The sequence below is a fragment of the Sceloporus undulatus genome, chromosome 4, assembly GCF_019175285.1.
Source record: "Sceloporus undulatus isolate JIND9_A2432 ecotype Alabama chromosome 4, SceUnd_v1.1, whole genome shotgun sequence".
NCBI classification, from domain to species: Eukaryota; Metazoa; Chordata; class Lepidosauria; order Squamata; family Phrynosomatidae; genus Sceloporus; species Sceloporus undulatus.
In genome coordinates, this window is record NC_056525.1 from 193,209,277 (window position 1) to 193,234,074 (window position 24,798).

Here is a 24,798-nt window from a genome sequence, read left to right on the forward strand (position 1 = left end):
CCTATCTATGGTAGCGCCTTCCCACATATAATTTGTCCTCTTAGTTCCTCGGATAAAAACTTGTTGCAGCCAATAAACCCAGCCTCTGTTTAAAGACCTCCAAGGAGGGAGACTCCAGCCACACTCCGAGGGAGTGTGTTCCATTGTCGAACAGCCCTTACTGTCAGGAGGTTCCTCCTAATGTTGAGGTGGAATCTCTTTTCCTGCAGCTTGCATCCATTGTTCTTGGGTCCAGTTCACTGGAGCAGCAGAAAACAAGCTTGCTCCTCCTCAATATGACGTCCCTTCAAATATTTAAACAGGGCTTATATGTCACCTCTTAACCTTCTCTTCTCCAGTCTAAACATCAATAACAATAACAATAACAACACTAATAATAATAATAATAATCTGGAACAACAGCAAGTACTACAACAATTAGTGTGGGAGGGCTTCTCTGTTGGAGTGCCTCTGGAGGTGTCCGGTTTCCTGGCAGGGCTTGACCAATGGCAGCCTCCTGCAGGGTGCCAGCCCTCTCCAGGGCGAAGGTGGTCCCTGGGGGTCCAGCAGAGAGGAGCCAGGAAGCGACCAGAGAAGGAGGTCTTACTCTTTGGGCTGCTCTTCTTCTCTGTGCACGAGCCTCTCTCTCTCTCACCCCCCCCCAAAAAGCCCTGCCAAGCCCCAGCCGCCTAGATCTCCCCGGAGGAAACTGTTCAGAGGATGGGCTCTGCCTTGAGCAGCGATGGGAGGCAAGGGACCCCTGCCACTGTCTCCAGAGGACCCCAAGAGAGCATCCAGCAGCTCCCTGCGCAACTGGGGAGAGAAGGAGGAGAGAAGCCCCCCCAGGATCAGCCCCAGAGCCCTTCTTTCGACTGCTCCATCTGCTTGGAGGTGCTCCACCAGCCCGTCAGGACCCGCTGTGGACACGTGTAAGTGCAGACCCCCAGCACCACCACCTGGGTCCACCTTGGCTCAGGAAAGGAGGCAGATTTCTCTTTGTCTTTATTTGTTTCGAGGATTTAGATCCCACATAATATTTCATTTTTAAATATTTTTAAATATTATTGTTAACTAATTAAAATGATTAAGTTAAAGTTATTTAATTTTAATTCAATGAAAATTATTTTTAAAAAAACTTTTCTTAGATAAAAAGGAAAGAACTTTAATTTAATCAAAATTATTTAGACCTTTAATTACAATGAGAATTTTAATGATGGATTAAAATCAAGTAGTTTTAATTAGTTACTAAAATACTTTCAATGCTTTGTTAAGATTAAATCATTTGAACGATTTCTTAAGATAATTTGAATGATTTCTTAAGATTAAATCAATTTCATGATCTCTTACATCATTTGAATGATTTCTTAAGATTGAATGAGTTGAAGGATTCCTTAAGATAATTTTAATGATTTCTTAAAATAATTTTAATGATTTCTTAATTCTTAAAAACTTCTTAAAGTTTAGTATTGTAAAAAATTATATATATATATATATATATATATATATATATATGTGCATGCATGCATGCATGCATGCTGTTGGGCTGCTTTCAAGCTTGGGTTGTTGTCGTGGGGTGCCTTCCTTTCTTGGCAAGGTTTGTTTCAGAAGAGGTTTGCCAGGGCTTTCTTTCCCCTTGAGGCTGAGAGAGTGTGACTTGTCCAAGGTCACTCAGTGGGTTGCATGCATTCGAACCCTGGTTTCCAGAGTCCTGATCCAACAATGCTCAAACTACTGCACCAGGCTGGCTTTCCTCCTCTGTAGGTTTCCTTGGGAGAACAGGTCCACAATGGCAATGAACATCAGAGTGAACAGGGACAGGATCAAACTGCATGGGATTTAAAAACAAACAAACCATGGCTTGGAAACTTTGGTCTGTCTGTGTTTTTGAATCCTGTGCTTGTTTCCTCAGATGTTGGTCCCACTGTGGACAGTGCCACTTACTCCCAAGTTTGTCTTTTTGTGCGTTTAAGTGAACTAAGGTTGCATTGTGCCCTGGCTTTGTTTGCTGGTTAGTTGATTTGGTCTTCCTAAACAAGCCAACTTTTGTTATAGTATGTGAAAGAGACTAAGAAGGAATATGAGAAGGGCATCCTTTAACAAAACTTGCTAAAAGCAATTCCATGTGAGGTTTGCAAGTGGATTTGAACATGGGAAGAAGAATACAGCATAGGGTAGTGGATTTGTGTAATGGATTTTGTTTCCGAAGCATCTAGAAATACTGCAGTTGGACGCCGCTTAAACTGCCATGGCTCCATCAATCCTACAGAATCCTGGGCTTTGTAGTTTTGTGAGGCCCCATCACTCTTTGGCAGAGAACTACAGATCCCAGGATTCCACAGGATGGAGCTACATCCCTTAAAGTGGTATCAAACTGCATTATTTCTATAATGTAAATGAACCTGGGGTCAACAGGACTGCTTTGGTTTAAATGGTTGTGCTAAAGATCAGCCTCAGTTGATAGAGTATTACTCCTATATATATATATATATATATATTTTAAAATAGGTTGGTAGAAACAAACTTAAAATAACTTCTCTGTGTCCGGCTGGAAGGGATGTATGGTTTGGATTTCTCTGTATTGGTGAATTGGTGCTTCCTAATGGCTATTACAGTACAGATATGGATAGTACTTCTTTTACAAAGCTATTTATGAGTATTGCACCAAAATAATGTACAGTGTGTTCTGAACCCTTCAAAGGAAGGGGCTAATACTCCAAAGTCAATACTGTTTTGTCATTTATGTTGACTTCCTTGTTTTAAGAAGAGTTGCTTACCTACTGTTTCACATACAGAGGGTTTGCTTCAACTGCCTTGTCCCTGTCCTGATAATACACCTTACTAACAGATGTGAATATAAATACGCATATAAAAACTAGTACATTTGCCTGGGAATAAAAGTGTATTTTGAAGGGATGATATGCTTATTTGTGGGAATAATTTTGTGAATTTTAATTCGGTGAAGCTGAATGCCCCTCTCAAAACTTTTAAGTGGGAATCTATTAAAAAGCAAACAGTATTTCAAAATGGGAGGGGGAGTTAACACTATTTTCTTTAGAAAGCCTTTCCCCAGACTCTTTTAAGGTTGATTTAGTTCTTTTAATGTAAACATTGGAGCATATCTACTGAATGCCAATATTTCAACATAATAGAATAGACAATGGTCTCACTTGATTAATTTTTTCCCCATTTCCCACATGGCTGTCTGTGGACAAACTGTACAGATAAACCAAGTTTCATTTTCCTTATTTGCCTTGGAAGGCCATGAGAATTTCAGTGGAGCCCTATATAGGTATGAAGTAATTATTTATATATGGGTCAGTTACCAGGTCAGCCAGCTGCAAAAGGAGTTGCAGAGTGGGTCAATATATGGGCTCAGTATCTGAGTAAAAGCCGGCTAACTAGGGCTGCACCTATACTGCAGAAATGGTTTTGAATTCCATAGTATGGAGCCCAGATAGTTAAAGTGATGCCAAATCAGATTATTTCTGCAGTGTGGATGGGCTCCAGATAATACCGGCAACAGATTTGGGACACACACACACACACACACACACACACACACACACACACACACATTTTTTATGTTTGGGTAGATAAAAAAAAATGCAGTAGATGTAGTACTTGCCACCATTCCCACTACTGTTTTCATCCCATGTGGCCTTACCTAGAGCACCATGAGATTTGGGGAGTTTTTCCCAGCCCCTGCAGCACTGCTGGGGCTTGTGGAAGGCTTATTGCCAAACCATGGAGATATTTTCTGCAGGCCCTGCTGTTGCCAGTGCTTGCATGACAAGAAGACTCACAATTTGTGTTACTGATGCTCTACCCCCTGCCCTTCTGTAGTTGGTACAACTCATCCAAGTGCCTGAACCCACTCTCGTTCTCCAGTCCTTCCCCCTTGTTTCAGGGTATTTGGTGCACCAGCACTGCAAAATCATACTTTGTTGTTGAAGTCGTTTCTGACTTATGGGGCAAGATAGGCCAAAATAAAGTTGTTTCAGGTCACTTTGGAGGTATGCTGTTTAAAGGATGCATCTGTCCTAAGAGGCCAGAAGCTGTGCCAAAGCCACACTCTTGTCCTAAAGACTGGAGTATAGTTTTGGCGCAGCTTCTGGCCTCTTAAAATGCATGTGTCATTTAAATAGTATACCTCCAACGTGACCCGAAGTAGCTTTATTTTGGCCTGTCTGTTCAGGCCCTTATGATGACCATAAGATGACCATATCATGGGGTTTTCTTGGCAAGATTTGTTCAGAGGAAGTTTTCCATTGCCTTCTCAGCCTGAGGCTGAGAGCACATGACTTGCCTAAGGTCATCCAGTAAACTTAATGGCTGAATGCAGAATTTGAACCCTGGTCTCCAGAGTTGTAGTCCAATTATCAAATCACCACTACACCATGCTGTTTCTCTTACTTACTCTGAGATAAATGTACATACGATTGTCACCTTAATATATCAAGTAAAGTGAATGTACAGAGGTGAGGGAATACCTGACAGCTAAGAATACCATACATCAGTCTGGTAGTAATGGTCTTAATTTTAGACTTTTCTGATCTCCAAGACTGGATAACAGCATGAATGCAATCCCTGTCGATCCTCAAAAGAATATTTACATTATTGCTTTCAACCAGGCAATTTTATTTCCATTGAGCAAATACTGACAATTCCATTTAAAGCCTGACTTTGAAATTTCAGCTCACTTTGGATCCCCAAATTTTATCAGAACCAGTTGAATAGACCACTGAGTGACAATAGGTATTATAGAATATGCATTTTATACATTATTGTGAAATGAAGTCACACTTGGTCTGAAGAAAAAAATGAAGGTATCAACAGATATTTGTTGGGACTTAAGGTTGTTCAATTTTCTCTAGTTCATGTTCCTCCACTATGTCTTCAAGTCATTAAATATTCACTATATACTTCCCATGTTCATTTTTCAGTACTTAAGATGCAAATGTGATAAAGGGGAACCCCTGTGTAATAATTTCTGACATTGAAATAAAAGGGGTTCTCATCAATATTGTTTGCACTAGAAGTAAAGAATCTGCAATAAAACTTATTTCTTTCTTTGAAAAACACATTATAAATTAATCTAGTGGTTAATCCAAACTATAGTAGACCCATTGAAACAAGTCTTAGTGTGCCAGACTAGAGGACCATAAAATTGGGGAAATTCAGTTTCTAAAACTTACTGACCATTTAACCATGAAAATTACTTTAATCTGGGATCAATTGTCCCCACTTATCCCAGCCTACTTCTTAGGATGTCAGGATAAAAGTATGGGAGGGGAGAGCTTCTTACATCACACTGCAATCCTTGGAGGAAGATAAGACATAAAATCAATCATGAGACACAGAATTGCAAAACAGGATGCTGGCCAAACTACATGTAATGCATTTTTCCTGTAAAGGAAACAATAGGATCTGTCTCATTTGTCCCTCAAGTTTTTATATATTGTTTTTATAGTACTGTATTATGCATTTAATTCTCACATTTTAAAATCCAGAAGAGCATTATGCATAGCCTCTTTGGAAGTTCATAAAGCTACCATGAATTTTAAAACATTGCTTAGTGTTTTGTTTTTGCTTATTTATCAGAATGTGTGTGCATTTAATTTACTATGCATGTTACAGGAAAGTTTCTGTAATAACGAACTGAAGCAATTTTTAAAAAAGCATTTCCCTGAATGGTGCATTGATTGAGCACTGCTCAGAAGTCCTTGGCTTGCTGATGGTGTTAACATAGATCAACAAATTTGTGGAACTACACCTATCTCACACTTAGTGCAATATTCAAGGCCATTTTCATGCACTCTTACCTCATTTAAAGCTTAGGAAGATTTGGATGATCAGGGGGGAAACCAACATACTCTGGTTTGTTGCTTCAGTTTTCATTATGGCAGTCTTACATCAATAAAAGCTTTCATCATGCTTGCAGTATTATCTCCAGAGGCATGTGGACATTACTCTGACAGTCTGCCATTTGTCAAGCATATCCACATTGATATCTGGCATGTCACTTCTTGTATGTCAAAAGCATCACAGTGCCATGATATTAACAAGACATGGTTTCATCTTGTCATGTACAATAATTTGAGAAATAAAGTAAGCTTCAGTTCTCACTATCTGTTCTAAGATTTCATTTCCTTGTGCTCTGTATGTCCGATAGAATCTGGTCATAACACATCACAAGAGTATTTTATTTTCTTTAAGTCTGGCTGAGGTTCATGGTATTCTAACATGCTGCCAATTGTGAATTTATTTATATATGTAGAAAGTAGTGGTTCTTTTACAATGCGTAGTTATAGCACTATGATTCCACTCTTAACTTCCACATCAATATCTTGTGAAGTTCTGGGGTTTGTAGTTTGGTGACGCACTAGAGCTCCCTGGCTGAGAATTGTAAATACCCCTCCTAAAACTGCAAATCCCAGGATTCCAAAGGATTAAACTATAGCAGTTAAAGTGGAATCATGGCACTTTAATTGTGTAATGTGAAAGGGTCCTAGGCTAAGACTTTCACTTCTGGACAGTTACTTATAACCAAGTACTGTAGCTGTAGTGAGTATCCAGTTAGTGAATTAAAAATTCCATTGATTTCAGTAGAACAAAACAAATTCCTGATGCTCTCCCAGTAAATGCAGCAGGATATAAAAGTAATTAACTACCATTGGCTACATTGTGATTTATGCTCTGTCTGCAGAGCTTGATCTTTTTTACAGATACTACAATTTGCTACTAAAAGTAGGTAGGTCCTTCAGTGCTAATAAGTAACTTCATCTAAATAAAGCACAAGAGAACCCTACAACAGAACACATTTATCTTCTGTGACCTCACTTTATCAGTGATCTGATAACTTGGGATGCTTAGGTAAACACACTGAGTAGCACCCTAAGAGGACACAATTATTAACGGTGGTAGGAACCAGTTTTCCTGGAAGGTCATGCCCTTTAGTAATCACAACAGAGTGACATTTCAAAGTGCTTTCTTTAAAAATAAACACAATGTCCATTTTTATTTCTATCAGGTTTTGCCACTCTTGTATTGCAACAAGTTTACATAATAATGCATGGACATGTCCTTACTGCCGGGCTTATCTTACCTCTGAAGGAATTCCAGCCACAGATATTACCAACATGATGAAAAATATATATCGAAACTGCACAGAATGTGAAAGACAGGTAAATGATAATTGACATTTTATAATGTCTTAGGGAATCTTCTGCATAAGACTTCTTAATTCAGTTGTCCTGTGTCTCTGTATTTGGGGAAAGTCCAATCAATTGGATACATAATCCCATTGTGAAAAGACTTGACCTGATATTAATGTAGCATTTTAGAGATTTGAACTTCCTATTTGGTATAGTTGGTGCAAGCAACTTTTATGATTTATATTTAGGATTGGGGTGTTATTCAATTAGGCAAACACTCCAGTCCCAAATGCCTTTACACTGCAATCCCCATTCAGAGATGTGCCAGCTGCAGGGGGTTAGAGATAGGCAAAGGCTTCTTGTGTTGGCTGCTGTTATATCAACTGCTTTTATACCAGCATAACCCCCTTCTGCCAGCTGATCTCAGAGATCAGTCTGTAAACGAATCTGCCAGCACAGTGGTTCTATCAGCTATCATTCAGAAGAGCCAAAGAAGGGCGGAATAAGGGAGGAGCCAGGTTATGCCAGAGCCAAATCTCACTCAGCCCAAGGGCACAACCACTGTGTGTGTGTGCACACGCGCCTTGAAGTCACCAGTCAATATATGGTGAGCCCATGGAGTCCATAGTGTTTTCTTAGGCAAGGAATATTCAGAAGGGGTTTTGCCAGTTCTTTCCTCTAAAACAGTGCTTCCCAAACTTTGGTCCTCCACATGTTTTGGACTTCAGTTCCCAAAAGCTCCAGACAACTTGGCCAACAGTCAGGAATTCTGGTCACTGAAATCCAAAATACTTGGTGGACCAAAGTTTGGGAACTATTGCTCTAAATATACCATTTTTCTATATATATAGTGTGTGTGTGTGTGTGTGTGTTTGTAATATTCATCAAGAAATATTGTATTCATCCAGGTTCCATACAAGTATTAACCAGAGGTGACCCTGCTTGGCTATCAAAATCAGACAGGATCTGGTGCCTTTAGGATATGTCACCATACAGTTAGGATTATATAGCCCTAGGCTAGGGTTGCCAGGTTCAGGGCTCATATGACTGTAATAGGTTCAGAAGCAGGATGGAGCATCAAAAAACAAGCTCAGTGAAGGTACAGTGGTACCCCGGGTTACGAATTTAATTCGTTCCGCCGCCGCGTTCGTAACCCGAAATCCTTCGTAAGCCGAAAAAGCCATAGGCGCTAATAGCGAAAGCCGCGATTTCGTGCGAAAAAGCGCCGAAAAGCACCAAAAAAATTTTCGTAACCCGAAATAACCTTCGTAACCCGGAACAGTTTTTTTCTATGGATTTTTTTCGTAACCCGGAAATTTTGTAAGGCGGCGCATTCGTATCCCGGGGTACCACTGTACCTGTCTTCCCTTGCTTTTCAACCTTGGAACTTTAAGCTGCACCTGTTCCCTCTTAATACTACTCTTGCATCCCCAGTGAAGGGCAAGGGTAGAGGAGCAGGGAAACACCAAGCTCTGTTCTTGTTGCTGGCACATTTGAGCCCCCTTTCCTTGCTCTCCACTGGGGAGGCAACAACAGTGTTAAGAAGGGATGGCTATAGCTGAAAATTTGTGATTTAAAGAGAGGTACTTTCACCTGGCTTCACAGAGTTTTATGATACCTTGTCCTGCTTCTCAATTTGTTTGAGTTTAAAATTATAAGAGCCCCATCCGATATCCAGCCTGGCAACCTGTCTTAGGTCGGGAGGAATTTGGATTCAACATAGCTTCAGCTGACCTAAGTGCCAACTCAATCATCTTTGTGATTTAAGACTGCACACAAGTGCCTTTGATTTCAGTAGGATTGGCCACAATCCTTTATCAGCTTACCTGAAAATAATGCAGTGGGACTAACAACTGGGCAAATATAGGACTGCACTGAATCACATCAAAACTGTTTGACTTAGAAGATCTGAATCACTCTCGATGTTTTTAAGCTCAAGTGTGGAAATATGCTACATAGGCCAGCTGCACCCCAGTCCATTTCACCAGTCCAGTCTCTATGGCCAATCAGAAGAGACTTGTTTATGAAAATCATTATGCATGCTTATTTGAGCATTAGTCCTATTGTAATCCCATGGGATTTACTTCTGAGTAAATGTGGGAAAGATTGGGCTGTTCAACTGCATATTTAGGAGCAGAGCTGCAGTCAGATCAATTCCGAAACTATGAATGTCATATCTTTATTAGGTCAATGGAAGGAGCACTAACGTATGTGCAACCTTTTGAGATCTCCAGATTTCCTCATCGTTCAAGATGAGCCTTTATGAGGATGGCAAGAGGAAGAAACTGACATGTTGTTTCCTTTTCCCATCCACCCTTGTCTTTAGTAACCTCCTGATGTAGTAAATTGGGCCTTTTGTCACCAGGCAGATGGGTTTAGAGTCCTTGTTAGTATTGTGATCAAATGTGTCTAGTGGTATGAAAGTTAAATACAGTGGTACCCCGGGATACGAAATACCCACGTTACGAAATTTCCGGGATACGAAAAAATCCCATAGGAAATAATTGTTCCGGGTTACGAAGGTTTTTTCGGGTTACGAAAAAATTTTTGGTGCTTTTCGGCGCTATTTCACACGAAATCGCGGCTTTTCCCCATTAGCGCCTATGGGTTTTCGGCTTGCGAAGGCTTTTCGGGTTACGAAAGCGGCGGCGGAACGAATTAATTTCGTAACCCGAGGGAGCACTGTATATGAATGAGATTGTTTGAACATTTTGCTTTAGCTTGGAAGTTTGAGACTCCGTAAAGCTATGAGGACTGGGAACAGATTGGGGGATTGAATTGTCCTGTGTTGCTAACTTGCCTGCATAGTTATTATAGCTAGTGGGGAGGGGAGAGATGGGTCATGCTTATGGACTTTGATTTTCCTTGTTTGCTTCTGCATCATATAACCTTTAGGAGTCCATCTTCCATTGGTCTCGCACTAGAGGATGTACACCCCAGTCCTAGGGCCCCATATATCCAGCAAAGGGTTCTGAATTTGCTCACCACCCAGGGATAATCTGGCTAGAATTAGTTTGGGGAACCTAATTCTACCACTTGCTGTGCTCGAGTTCTGGATCCCATCAGTGAAAGGGCAGGAATGCTTTCTCTGCTGTGTACCATCTGCTGCACCATTTGCTACCAATAAAGATGATCTTATAGCAGTTATGTGTGTCAGTGACTGGCACTGAAAAAACTCTTGGGGAGGCCTGGAATTATGCTCAGTTACAGCAGGTAACTGGTAGCGTAACACTATACACACACAAATGCACACACTCATGTGCAGCAGTGAGTTCAGTGCAAGTTGTCCATGGTTAATGTTTATAGCAGGGTTTCTCAACCCTGGGGTTTCTCAAGAAAGTGTGATTAAAAATAAACTTTACTTGGAAATTATTTCAGGGGATCTTCCACAGTAAAAAGACTGAGAAAAGCTGTTTCATAGGATCATAGACTAAATTAAAAACTAAGATGATATTTCTTCATGTGATTTAGGTGTGCCTCAATGAAATGAGAGCTCATCTGCGGACTTGTGACCAATATATAGAGAAATATGGCCCCCTTCAAGAGGTTGCTTATCCAGAGACAAGGTAAAGTACTTCTGAATAAAATTAAGATTGAAGAAATGCACTGTAAACTTGATTTGTCTTACTCATTGAGTGTGTAAACTTGCTGGATTCCCATGGCATAGAGTGTATAAGGACACTACTCACCATTTAATTTGCCTGATTGAATACATTTAATAGTGCAATCCGTTTAAACTCTACTCAGAACTAAATTCCATTGACTTCAACTGGACTTGCTTTTTGACAAATGTGTGGGATTGCAGCTTGAATGAATATTAATCTAACTTAATTTTAGCAACTGTGAAGGAAGGACAAATGAAAGGCTTCACAAAACTTCTGTGAAAGTTCTCAGACTTTGAAATCTAGGTAGATTTCCAAAGCAATATGTGTTTCCTCGATCTATAATCTCAAGTGATATCCTATTCTGGGTCCAGATTTTTACAGTTAAAAAAATACCTTGAATTGAGCCCAGAATATTAGAAATTAAGTGCATAAGCAATGCTGTGTAATGTTACTTTCAGGAGGGTAGTAGTGTTACTGTGCTACTGTGAAATACTAAGAAGTCTTTACAGCATCTTCAGTTTCTACAAATTTTATTTGGTGTATGCTTTTGTTCACAGCATGACTCCTATGTCAGATGCATGCAGTGTTGCCTCAGTTGGCTGATTCATATGCAAATAGTTTGGGTGAAGGTTTTGGTGGGAATTGAAATGTAAAAACAGTGATCCTTATCTTAACAGTGTCCATTAACAGTCATTAGCTGGTGCTTGCACCATTCAACACGTATAGTAGGATTTTTTTAAAAAAAATCTTTTGTCCTTTATTTAAGCCCCAGGAGGTAGACTTAAATCCCTTGTAGAATTCTTGTTCTGTTGTTTCACACTGGCTTCTGTTGTTGAAGATCCTTTGTTCTCAGAGATTTTGCATCTCATGTCATATTTGTATTTTTTCTTTCAAAGGACAATAGTGGAAAGATTGTGGCTCTCCAGATGTTGTTGAACTGCAACACTCAGCAGCCCTAGTGATCATAGCTGGTGGTGAGGAATTCTGGGAGTTGCAGTTCAACAACACATGAAAGACAACATATTTCTCACCACTTGCACAGAGACTTCCACAGAAACTATTTGTTGTTTATTACAGATAATATGCACATTAGTGGGTGAAACTTGGGGACATTCTTTGCAACTCACCACATGACAGTGTTATAAAATGCTTATCTTACAGATCTAGTTCTGTATGAATTCTACAACAAAACATGACTTTGTCCAAACAAAATGTCCCATCAAAGTGACTGAGCATGAACCCTCCTGCCATCATGCTCTCCTGTTAGAGACTATGAAGAATCCCGATTATCAGAAGCAAATGTGTTCACCACACTGAATATTTAGCACTGAAGGATGCTAGAAGTGTCAATGAATGATAATTGTCCATTGTTTTCAGATATCCTTGTCCTTTCTGTCAGTATGAATTGGATGAAAATGATCTCCTGGACCATTTCCTTACTTATCATAGATCTGAAAGAAGACAAGTGGTAAATGTCTCTTATTTAAGTCTATGTTCTTGCGTCGTTCTCTTGTAAGTAATTGTTTGATATATTAGAGAAAGATGTATACTATACATATTATGTCATGGTGTTAGGATATAAGTACGGATGTACAGTACTATTTTGAACACATACAGTTCAAGTGTTGAAAAGCCATCATGGCAAGGTTTTGTCTTGGGAAGTTGTGCTAGCAAAAGAAGATACAAATGGGCACACAAACAGAAATTTCCATTCTGTTGTAACAGCAAGGTGTTTTACATATTCTTTTGAGACTAGCTTTTTGTTTGTTTGTTTGTCTATATAAGCAAACTTAACTGTTTTGTTTGGTAACTCCAGGTTATTCTATTTTCCCATAAATCCAGAGTTAATTAAGAGCAATCTCAGTTCTCTGAATGCATCACTTCAAACAAGAAGAGAGAGAAAATGTAGGGTGATGAGGTGGTCCAATGTTTCATGGACGGATGGATCAATATACATTTGCTGACCTTACTAGCAGCTCTGTCCTCTACCCCCAAAACAGATAATAGCTCAAGATTCTACATGTGTCCTCCCACCGCCCAGGAGTTCTCAAGCTCCAAGAGTGGCTCCTGCTGTGATTACTTACCGGTTTGGAAGAGGGTGGGGAGGCGATTCAGATCATAGAAAAGCAGGTGATCTCAGTTCAGTCCTGAGGTGGAAGAAATGAGAGTGAACTCTAAAATGGAGTGCACCTCCTTTTTTACTTAACCCAAGGAGCTCTCAGCAGCCAGATCTTCATGGTCTGAATCGCTTCCATTCCCTTTCCTGTAGTATGAGGAGCAGCGGGATCTTCCACTCTCATGATTTACAGCTTCCGGGCTTGAAAAGGTTTAGAACAAATGGCAAGGAAATACCCCTTCGCACATTGCTCCAAAAGGAACTAACACACACATAGATAGCACTTAAATGCATGTACATCAGTAACAAGATGTCAGCCAATCTTTGACAGTTGATCCTACAATGAAGCCTGAAATGTTCTCAGGAGAGCAAATGCATAGCTGCCTCTCTCTTCTCTGTATAACAATTTAACCCAGTCCTGAGATTCTTGTGTGTTGACATGCACACACCTATCTTATGCGCTAAGAGCTTGCTCATTTCAGTGGTAGTGCCAATTTGTGGACAGAAAGAAATGGAAGCCATTCTTGTTAAGACTAGCTGTGTGCCTGCATTGAAGCCTCCGAGCCAGAAGTAGATTAGATTAGATGTCACATTTCTCTCTCCAGAAAATTACTTCTTTTGCTACATCTTAATAGTGAAAATGCTTTCGTATTTAGTTTCTTTTCATTTTTCTCCCTTGGGATCTGCTTACAGTACTGTCCAATTTGTCGTTTACTCCCTGGTGGAGGTCCAAGTTATTACAGCAGGACTTTTATGAGGCACCTACAGCTCAGACATACATTCTATTACGAAGAATATATAGTGAGTAAATTGTTGTTTTTCCGAAGTCACTGCTAAGACTTTTGTCTCTTTTATCTACAACTCTGTATCTCATGTCATTGATAAGTCATGTGAGGGCATTTGTAGATTGCAAGACTGTTATACTTGGAGAAAAATGAAGGTTGGATAGATGGAATGTCAGTGAAGAAATAGTCTAATGTCTCCAAGTACTGCACTAGTGCAGACAGTCCTTGAATACCAATCCAAGAATTAGTAAAGTGGCTATTCCTTAAGAATGGTTATTTTCTTGTGCTGGTCTGCTTCCTGTATGAGTATGTTTTGAAGTCAGTGCAGTAGGATTCCCAGCACATTGTAGGCTAAGAGAGGAAAGCAAGAGGGAGGCAGAACTCAAAATATGTAAAGTAAAAACTAGCTTCATCTTTTTCTTTTCAAAAGATACAGGGCCTAAAGTTGTTGTGACCTTCACCAAAATATAACTTGATAGTATACGGTAATGCTATCCAGGAAAGAGCCAAGAGAGCTCATCCACACCCCACACTAGGCTAGTAGCACTAGTAACAAAAGCTTTGGGTGGACCTGTGTGTGATTGAAAAGATTGCTAGAAACCAACAAGTTCAGGTTCTTTTTATAAACTCTTTATTTTGCTCGCTCTCTCACACACACAGACACACACACACACACTTGTATGTCATGTATTGATTATATTTTATTATACAGTGTGCCCGCGCCATACGCGGCCTTGAGCATATGCGCTCAAGCCACGGCGCGCACGCGGGGCGGAAGGGGTGGCGCGTCCCATTCAATTGAATGGGCGCATGCGCCTGTTGCGCCCCGTGTGTGCACGTGCCGCCGCGCACAAGCCCCATTGTTTCCAATGGGGCTCAAGCATAGGCGGAATTTGCCTTACGCGGAGGGATCCGGAACGGATCCCCCGCATAAGGCGAGGACGCACTGTAGTTAGGCTCTTTGTGTATGGTTTATAGCAGTGGTCCCCAAACTATGACCTTTAAGAGACTTTGGACTTCAGCTCCCAGAAGCCTCAGCCATGTTGGCCAATAGTCTGGGATTCTGGGAGCTGAAGTCCAAAATCCCTTAAAGGGCCTAACTATCATAAGATATAATCAACATGTGAAATAAAAAAATAAAACATTACCAAAAAATTGAAGAATGCATTAAGGGACTACTACTTGGTTAAATCCTTCAGTTTCCTCTTTTATCTTTTTATGCAAGAAGGAAATGTAACTAATCATTTTGTATAGATTTAAAAGAAAACAACACCTTGCAGGGGTACAGTATTTCAACAAGCCCACTGTTTTCTTTCAATACCAACAAGCTTCTCAGGAGGTGGGGCAGATATGAAATTCTGGACATGCTCATGTGGGAAAAGGCAGTCTTTCAGGAAATCATTCTGGTCTTTCTACTATTCTGGGGCCACTTTCAGATACTGAAAACATGTGGCAGGAGGAGAGATATCCCAGACCACAAATACCCAGTCTGCGAACTGAATATTTGGGGAGGGAAAGTTTACTCATATTTTTGTCTTTGCCTTGGGAAGGAGAAACACATCAGTTGTTTGTTTGTTTTTTTACGTTTGTGTGACAAACAATTAGAGCCTGGGTTTGCTGAGTCAGATAAGTGTTTCGGCTACTTAGGAGCAGAGCAGCAGCAACAGCACCTGATGTCACAAACTTTGTCCTTATGTGAACCCTGCAATGTATTATTACAAATGTAATGTCTTGGCACATCACTGCTTGACTTGATAATGTCAAAGTTTTATTGTTGCTGCTTGTTCTGTCTCTATACATTTCTTCCATGCACTGAGAACAACAGTAGAAAACAACAATTTTCTACCCCAGGACCATGTAGGGGCTGCAGAAGTTCTCTAAAATAAACAGGAGGAAAGTCCACTTCTGGTTGTGAAAAAACAAGGTTTTGACATGTTAAATAAAAGAGTACATGGTGGTCCTGCAGCCACTTTAAAGGCTGAAATCACTGCTCCTGAAGGCTTCCAGGAGAGATGATTTACTATTCTTGTTCGGAAATGGAGTGACAGAGGTTTAGGGATGCAAAAACAGAGGCACCAGACAAAAAATGTAAATAATTTTTTTAAAAAAAGGAAAAGAGACTCCTTCCCTCTAATAGCACAACTAAAACGCACATAGTGCTGACAAACTGAAATAGAAACTAACAGGGGTGAGGAGGGGAATGGAATACTGTAGAATGAACAGTGAATTTGTTAGTTAAGAACACAAGATCCATCTGATCTTAGAGGCAAAGCCCTAGTTAGTACATAGACAGGAGATTGCCAAGGAATAGCAGGTACTGTAGGAAATGTCAGAGGAATGCAGTAGGAAATCATTAGTATTTCTTGCTTAAGAAAATCCTATGAAATGGATGGGGTTGCCATTTGTTGACAGTCAAATTGAAGGCACATAACAGAGAGAAGGTGTGTGTGAAAGAGAACACTTTACTTATAGTCTGATCATAGATAGGATCACTGCTGGCACCACACAGATTCTGAATGTAGGGTATTGGGTTGCTATGCTAGTAGAATTTGTCATGACGGTTCCTTCTTAAGTAGAAATATAGTAGGTTTGTCATCTTTATGTATGATCTCTAGTTCCTCAATGGGCTCATTTTAATGGTAGAGGTCTCCCACATATTCAGTCTAAGAGTCTGCATCCCCCTGACTTCTCACTTTGAAAACAGAGACTCCTTGTGATTAGGAATCACATCCAACTTTTGTCATTCCAAGCAACCAAAATCTGGGTGTTGATTAAGAATCAAAGGATCCAATCAATCTTCTATAGCTAAGGCTTGTGATTGTAGTGGTGATCTGATTACTACTGAATAGTATAACTAAGATCGCTGCAAAATAAAAGTGCTATAGTGCTTAGTAAAACTCCTTTTTCCACATGCATACCTAACTATCTTTCTTTTCTTTTTTCCCCAGGATATTGATGTAGTAGAAGAAGTTCTCATTGAAAGAGTTCTAGACCAATCATTTCTAGATTATGTGCATGTGAACAGTTCAAATGTTGTATAAAGCTACCAATCAAAAAGATTGGAGGAAATGCCATATGCATTGCATTACAAATTAAAATGTTGGTTGTTAAATACTGCTGTCAGCTTCTTTACAACTCTAGTTGAGCCTTTCTAACAGCAAATTATATGTAGGCCTGTAAAAACCTCACATTTTCCAGTGCTGTAGAGGGAATTTGGACAAGTTCCTGCATTGCAAAAACTTAGCAATGGCTCCCTTCCAAAAGAGGTATTGAGTAGCACATAGCTTCTGAGCTTCTTCATTTCCAATTTGGACATTTCCACACCCATAAAATTTTTGCACTCCTATGGACATTCTCGCATCTGCTATAGAAGTCTGTCCCTGGGCTTTCCACTCTACCAAATGCATCTGAGGAAACTGGCTCAAGTCTGTGAAAGCTTATGCTACCAACTTCTACCTTTCAGTTAGTTTCAAAGTTGCTGGAAGATCCCTTTGATTTTAGTCTGATTTTCCAGACTATCATGGCTCTGCCTTTGAATTAGGACATCACTGCATCAAGAATTCCCAGGTGCACATAGCCATGAGAGACAACATTTGATTTCTGTCAGCAGTCACTAATTGAATTTGTGGAGAAAATTGAGGCTAAAATGTTCTTGAAGAATTTTAACTTGGTTCCAGCCAACATTCCAAAGGCTAATACAACTGAACAAGCCTGAGCTGAAGACTGATTATACAAACGTGTGTGCCATCCATTTAGGATAAAGATACACAAAGTAATTAACACAGAATAAGAATATTTATGATTGCGATTCTTCAACTAGTTTTATATTTTTTAAAATTAAGTTGACATGCTGTTGTATTTTAGTAGCTTGTGACACAAGCTGCACTGTACGAATAATTTCCATTGCAATTACTTAATTTTAATTCACTCCCAAACGTTCAAGAATGTTAAAGGCAAGAAAAAGCATCTTCCAAACTAGTAATGAAAAAGATTTATTTTCAAGGAAACTTCAAATTGTTCATCATAATTAAATTACATGAATATCTGAATTACTGACATACTTCTTGCCTAAAGTTTTTAAAAAATGACCAATCTTAGAGCACCTTGTGACTGCCTTTCTTAGAGCAAGCCAGATTTTTTGTGATCATGAAAATGTTGCAGTGAAAACAACTGTTTGCTTTCTAAAATCTTCCATCACTTATCAGAGAGCAAGAAAGAAACTTAAGTTATCTTTTGCAAACAGTATTGGATCACTGTATAGTTTGACTGTCTTCAGTAAAGTTCTTGATATATTTTATAGCATTTTGTCAGTGACCTGTCATTGAAATATGTACAGTAATGTCCAAGTTAGCAACTACTAAGACAAATGTGAAATGTTTTTTCCTCGTCTTGTTTAATGCTGTGCTAAATATTGCCAATTTTTGTAGCAGGACAGTAAGACTAATAATGACTTTTATATTTTAAGTATTATTTAACACTCGTTTTTCATAATGCAGTCGAATGTAAATATCTTTTATAAAAATTAAAGTGTGCGTTTATATACAAATGTCTGAAATACTGAGAAGTGTTCATAGGAAATACATTCTTAAAATGCATATGTATAAAACATTCACATCTGACTGACTTATTCACTCACCATATAGAAGTATCAAAATTGTTATTGACCACAGGCAAAACCAGAAATCTGAAATGTTGTCTAAGTGGGCCATTAACCCTTTTGTTGTAGGGGAACTACTTTTCCTTGGAGAGCTACTTGGCTGGAATAATATTTTAAGATCCTCAGGTACATGGATAATGACAACACATAGGTTCAAACTTGGGAGCATTGATTCTGGGGGAAAGATCCATCCATCCATACTTGTACAGCTAATGTAATGTTTAAACGGTATTGAGCTACCCCAGTTAAAGGCTCTTTTGCTCATAAACAGACCTAGTGGTGGTTAAAATTGTGCAAAAGGCCACATTTTAAGAGGCTTTGAGGAGTAGATTTTCCCTTTTTTGTTTCCACAAAATTGGAGAGCGGCACTGGCCAATGCATATAGCCCATGTTTTGTCACTCATGCTTAAAAGTGTATTCCCAAACAGCAAATCCTTTTAGACCTTCCCCAAGTCTGACGTTGGGCACATACTGTAAATACTCATGTATAAGTTTAGAAATGTAGGTAAAAAATTAACCCAAAAAACTAGAGTCGACTTATCCATGGGTCAAGGTAAGTACTGTACTTTAACTCTTATTTAAAAGAATGAACCATCCCCTGGTGAAAAGCAAGAGTATAATCTGTCCTAGAAGCACTGAACCCCACTAGTCTATCATCCACCCAGCCTTAAAAGTGAACACAAAAAGTTATGTCTGCTGGATTTTTGTAAGTTCTTTGACATTGTTTTGATTTGCTTCATTCTTTAGATCCTTTGCTATATGCCCCTAAATTTTACCCTCGACTTATCCATGGGTCATATCAAAATCCATAATTCTGTCCTCAAATCTTGTCCTCAACTTATACATGAGGTTGACTTATAGTCAAGTATATACGGTACATGGTCCATAACATCCAGTTACAACAAATATCATGGAGGCTAACTTAGCCCCCTTCTGGGGCAAGAGATCAGCGTTCACCACATCAGCACACACATGGTTAAACTTGGTAATAATAATAATAATAATAAAATCTTTATTTCTATACTGCTTTTCCTGGAAGATCAAAGCGGTTTACAAGTTCAAGACAGATGTACATTACAGCATATTACAATATAAAATACAATCAGAAATACATTTCATTAGAACGTCATATAAAAACAGTTTAAAATCTAACAATCACAGATTAAACATCTTGAAGTACAATTCAAATTAGAGGATAGGAGGATATCTTTATAAAGGGTCAGGAGGGTATGCCAAGCGGAACAGATGGGTTTTCAACGCTTTCTTGAAGACATCTAGGGAAGAACCGAGATAAATCTCTTCAGGGAGTTTATTCCAGTATGCAGGAGCTGTAGCTGTAAATGCTCGTTGTTGAGTTACAGTCTCACCCTAGGATATTCAAGTAAGTATTTGCCTGTTGTTCTGAGAGTGCGGGGCGGATTATGTAAGGAGAGGCGTTCCCTCAAGTAACTCGGGGCCCAAGCCATATGGTAATTCTTGGGAAGGTTTGTTACTCATTAGTGTGTACTGCACAATTAGAAACAAAAACTCAACCGTGAGCCTAATTCATTGTAAATTGCAGGATGCAGTAACACTACTGCATGTGCAATATGGAGTAATACATCACGATATAGGAAGAAAAAGACTGAAATTGTTTACAAATGAAGAATAAAAGGTTCTGTTTCCAGCTAAGGTAACCATTCTGTAAGTATGTTTTCCTTCAAAGGTAACAATGGAATATACTTGTATTTGTATTTTGTATTTTCTTCCAAAAATGGGTGAATTATACAGATCCTCTGACTACAAAAGTCCTGCTTGGACAATACTTCATGCATCTGAAGAACTAAACCAAATTTACCAAAGCTTATGCTGCAATTTCTTTGGCACAGGTAATCTCAAAGGTGCTACAAGATTCCTTTGCATCCTGTTTTAAAATGTGTATCCCTGCCAGCCAATGGCCCTCAGGATCATGTAAAGATAAAAAGTTCATATATAACAAATGTACTGCTTCCAAATATATCTTGTAACAAAATCCTGGACTAGTTTACTCTACTATGCAATTATATTTGCCTGAATCATACTCTCTGTCTGGCTTTACTTTGCAAACGAAGATTCAGGAAGGATTCATCCCATGCTTTCTACAAGCGCATTGATGACTAAAAAGGCCAATCCAAGATAAACAAGTTTGGTTGCAGAAAGCACAGCAGAAAGTCTCCTTAGGTGATGTTTCCGGGTTGTGGTTCTTTCTGTTTTGTCGGATGTATCCTTCGAGCCTGTGCAATGGATTTTTCTGATGGAGCGCAGCATGCACAGAACTGGCCTCACCCTTTAAACCATAAACCAGAGGTTCATCTGCTGAGGCCTTAACAAGCATGGGAAATGGCAGTGAGGTCCTTGGGTTGTAGGCTTGATTAGAGTTTCCTTCCTGAATCATACTATCTATTGCCTATTTCTGATGACAGGCTAAGAAAGTACAGAAATATTCATTGAAGAAAGTGTCTTGAAACTTGTCTGTTTGGAAGCCAATTCAAAGTTTGTGCTGCTCAGTTTACAGCAGTTTCTCATACAAAGAGATCCTGTAGCACCTCTGAGACTGCGAAAGAAATTATAGCATAAGCTTTGCTAGACTGGTCTACTTCCTCAGATGCATGGACTGAACTGATGCCCAGGAAGGACCTTTATAATCAGACTATGAATACCCATAGAAATGCAAAATTTGTGGGTATGGTGGTGAAGTGATAACTTCAGTTTTAACTATGACTGCTGAAGCAGGAGGAAATACCTTGCCTAAGGCCAGGGTGGGTGGATGACCATATGAATGGTGGAAGGAGTTTGGCAATGTGTGGGCGGGTTGGGAACCAGAAAGGAGATACTGTATGTTAAACTGCCTGAGAATGTCCTTATGAGGCTAGGGTATTAACCAGTGTATTGTGCCAGCATGTGGTTTGAGTGCTGGACTACAACTCTGGAGACCAGGGTTCAATTCCCAGTGGGTGACCTTGGACAAGTCACACACACTCAGTTTGAGGGTAAGGCAATGGCAAACGTCCTCTGAACAAATCTTGCCAAGAAAACCCCATACCTGTAATAGGGTTGCCATAATTGGAAATTACTTGAAGGCAGGTGCCAGGAAGCGATTGTATCTGCTCAAATATGAGTAGTTGCTCTTATTCAGTTCTCCTTTACTTCACAAACAGAGGCATGTCCCAAATGTACATCTGTCTCCGGTCACACTACAGAAATAATCCAGTTTGAGAATGCTTTAACTGCCCTGGCTCAATGCTAGGGAATTCTAGGAAATAGTTTTGTGAGACATTGAGCCTTTTCTGTTGGAGAGCTCTGGTGCTACAAATAATTACAATTCCCCAAATTTCCTAGCACTGAGCCAGCAGTTAAAGCGGTCTCAAACTGGATTATTTCTGCAGTGTGTTTTGGACCCCTGATATCACAACAGTTGAGGTTAAACCAGAACAACAACCAAGCCAGTGGTAGCCAGGATGATCATAACGTCTCAGGTTCTTGCTCAGGAACTTTTGGCATGAAGAGAAGTTCACAAGTCTGTTACTAGCCAGGGTGACCAGAGGTCCTCTTTTTCTAGGACATGTGCTACATTTCAACCTTCTATCCAGGAAGAATTCCAAAATATCAATACCTACAGTTCTTCAGAGTTTGGTATAACACCAAATTTAACCATCCAAGGCAGTTGTTAATCTAACAACTGAAGATGAGACTTAACTTTGGGTAATACTAATAAAATTTAGTCTACCACCTAAAATCAATGTTTGATAACTCAGATTACAATGTATTTTTTGCTGCAATACACAGTTCTCTTTGGAGACAGATTAATTTAATCTGGTTAATGTTTCCTGCAATTGCTATTAAAGGCAATGCTCCCATCCTTTGGAATGCCCTTCTAGGGCAGGCTAGGCTGGCCCCCTCCCTGCTTGCCTTTCCTCAGCAAGCTAAGACATTTTTTATTTAAGTTGACTTTTAATATATAATCATACCAGGGTGGTTTTTATGGAGTATATGTGTTTTAGCCATGTCTTTAAACTTTTGTATATTTGTATGTGATTTTATACTGCTTGGAGATGATTTTAATTGTTTTAATTTTTATTGGCATGTTTTTTAAAATGTTTTTATCCATGAGCCGGTTTGGGTCCCTTCTGGGAGAAACGTGGCATACAAATGAAATAAATAAAGCAGCTGCCTGCTAAATAACTAAATAAATCTGTTGCCAACTTTTGTTGCATTATGTGCAAAACAAGTCAGGCTGTTAGAGACAATGGAGAGGACAAAGGAGTCCTGGAGGGAAGGCAGGCATGCCACTGATAATCCCTAAATGCTGTCTGCTCTGCCTGTCTTTCAAAAGTCCCAAGTAAATCATGAGATTTACAATTAAATCAAAGCCTGCAATTAAGTTTATCACCTCCCTTTGTACTTTCCTTTGTTATCTGCCACCTGAGGCAATCTCCCAAGCTTTTCAGCTGACCTACTTTGATCACCAGGCTAGATTGTTTTCCATCACCAGATACTTATCCCAAACTGGTCAATGCTGTCTAGCAAGTTTACCATTTCTTTGCATTGTGTAAGCAGCCATTAGAGGTGCAGACATATTAAGGAAGCACCAGAGATGGAGTGGATGACCGATGTTGTTAGCAGTTGTCTCTTGCTTTTCAGAATGCCAGTCTTGACCTCTGGAAAACATATTCCTCTTAGTTGTAGAATCCAAAGATATAGCTGTGATAGTCTCTAGAAACAGTATGCAGAGAGATCTTGTAAGCACCTTTGAGACTAACTGAAAGAAATTGGCAGCATGATCTTTTGTAAATTCAGTCTACTTCCTCAGTTGTGTTGACCATATAGCAAAATATAGTAACGTCAACTATCCACAAAACAGCAGTACCTTTACTGGGCTAACCAAAAATGCACAAAATACATCATGTAGGCCAGTGGAGCTTCGAAATCCTTTATGAAATATTTTGTGCATTTTTAGTTGTCCCAATAAAAGTATCACTGTTTTGTGGATTTTGGATGTTACTGTAGTCTGACCTCTGTTAAGCACAGGCCAACTTTTGACACTCATGTAGAGGCTGATCACCAGAGTACAAACCCATGAGAAAAGGATAGAAGCAAGTTACAATGTAAATGGCTGGGCTGTTTAAGAAGCCATTTTGGAGAGGGGTAGGCCAAAAGCTAACCAGGGTCAGCCCTGGTTAGCACTTGGATAGGAGACTATCCATAAATACCATGTGCTGTAGGCTACATTTCAGTTGAAGACTACAAAACCACCTATTTCTTGCTTTATTAAGTTGCCAGGCAATATGAAGGTATGTAAACACAAACAAACCTTAGCTGACATTTTCCAGTGCAATCCTATGCATGCTTCCTCAGTAAGCTGTTTTGGTCTCCAGTAGAGTTTAGTCCTAAACAGATGTGCATATGGTTTCAGACTTTTAGGATGTATGTAATCCAGAGTGGTGGTGGGTGGTTTGAGTGCTGGACTATGTAATTCGTAAATAGTAGTCATTTGAGGAGTAAAAGAGCCAGTGTTGTAGTGGGTTGCGTGTTGGACTAGGACTCTGGGAGAACAGGGTTTGATTACCAGCTCGCCATGTAAACCACTGGGTGATTTTGGGCAAATCACACTCTCTCGGCCTCAGAGGATGGCAATGGCAAACTTCCTCTGAACAAATATTGCCCAAGAAACCCCATGACTTCCTTGAAGTCTTTAACAGAAGCTGGATGCCATCTGTCAGGTATGTCTTGGGTTGAGATTTCCTGCATGTCAGGGGTGTGGACTGATGGCCCTTGTGTCTCGTCCAACTCGTGATTCTATGATTCTATAACAGTTTGCCTAGGGTCCGCCATAATTCGGAAATGACTTGAAGACAACACAACAGTAATTGTGAAAGACAGCCCTCCCCTCAGGCTTATAATCCAGAAGCAGCACACTTAATGAAAAAGGTGTAGTGTAGTGATTTGAATGTTGGTCTAGGACTCTGAAGATCAGGTTTTGAATCCCTGCTCGGCCTTGGAAACCCACTGGTGGACTTGTGCAAGCACAATCTCTAGGCTGACTACAGTGCAATCCTTGGTAATACGCGGGGATCCGTTCCGGAGCCCCCGCGTAACCAAAATCCGCGTATGCTCAAGTCCGCGTGTCCCCAATGGCAGCGCGCATGCACGCGCACCGCCATTGGGGACAACTTCCCTCCCTCCCCTCTCCCCCCAACTCTTTCCTTCCCTCCTCCCCTCCTGCCTTATTACCTTTTCGTTGCCGTTGCTGCTGCTGCCCCGCCACCACCGCCGCGCCTCAGCCGAGCCGGGGGAAGGCCAGGTGGGGGTTTTGGAGGCCAGAAGCCTCCAGCTGCCACCGGGCCCTCTGTGGCGGCAGCGGAGGGACCAGCGCAAGAGGCCTCTTCGGCCCCCACTCTCCGCCGCTGCCACCCGAGCCGCCAACACCTCTGTGCAATGGCCGGTGGTGGGCTGGAGGCCTCTTGTGCCTCCAGGTCCGCCACTC

General features: G+C 40.2%; 2 protein-coding genes across 4 annotated transcripts in view; one reads left to right on the top strand and one right to left on the bottom strand.

The window, feature by feature from the left end:
- The window catches only part of LOC121928461 (opsin-5-like), an 896,145-nt gene that overhangs the window by 185,743 nt on the left and 685,604 nt on the right, over positions 1 to 24,798 (bottom strand). The gene's annotated exons all lie outside the window — the stretch shown is intronic.
- Positions 498 to 16,751, top strand: RNF125 (ring finger protein 125). Of its 3 annotated transcripts, XM_042463226.1 has the most exons (6): positions 530 to 908; positions 7,010 to 7,163; positions 10,605 to 10,699; positions 12,116 to 12,206; positions 13,548 to 13,655; positions 16,588 to 16,751. In XM_042463226.1, the coding sequence occupies exons 1-6, from the start codon at positions 700 to 702 to the stop codon at positions 16,678 to 16,680; spliced, it is 750 nt and encodes a 249-aa protein (XP_042319160.1). In that variant the 5' UTR covers positions 530 to 699; the 3' UTR covers positions 16,681 to 16,751. The 3 variants fall into 3 exon arrangements, with proteins under 3 accessions (XP_042319161.1, XP_042319162.1, XP_042319160.1); XM_042463227.1 differs by lacking the exon at positions 16,588 to 16,751 and having other exon boundaries at positions 498 to 908; positions 12,116 to 12,250; XM_042463228.1 differs by lacking the exon at positions 13,548 to 13,655 and having other exon boundaries at positions 514 to 908.

What these genes read in the sequence shown, in the direction of transcription:
- RNF125 (XM_042463226.1), top strand. Translation starts at nt 700, where the DNA reads ATGGGCTCTGCCTTGAGCAGCGATGGGAGGCAAGGGACCCCTGCCACT. An exon ending in GCACAGAATGTGAAAGACAG is followed by an intron (nt 7,164 to 10,604) that starts GTAAATGATAAT and finishes CATGTGATTTAG; the next exon opens with GTGTGCCTCAATGAAATGAG. An exon ending in TCTATTACGAAGAATATATA is followed by an intron (nt 13,656 to 16,587) that starts GTGAGTAAATTG and finishes TTTTTTCCCCAG; the next exon opens with GATATTGATGTAGTAGAAGA.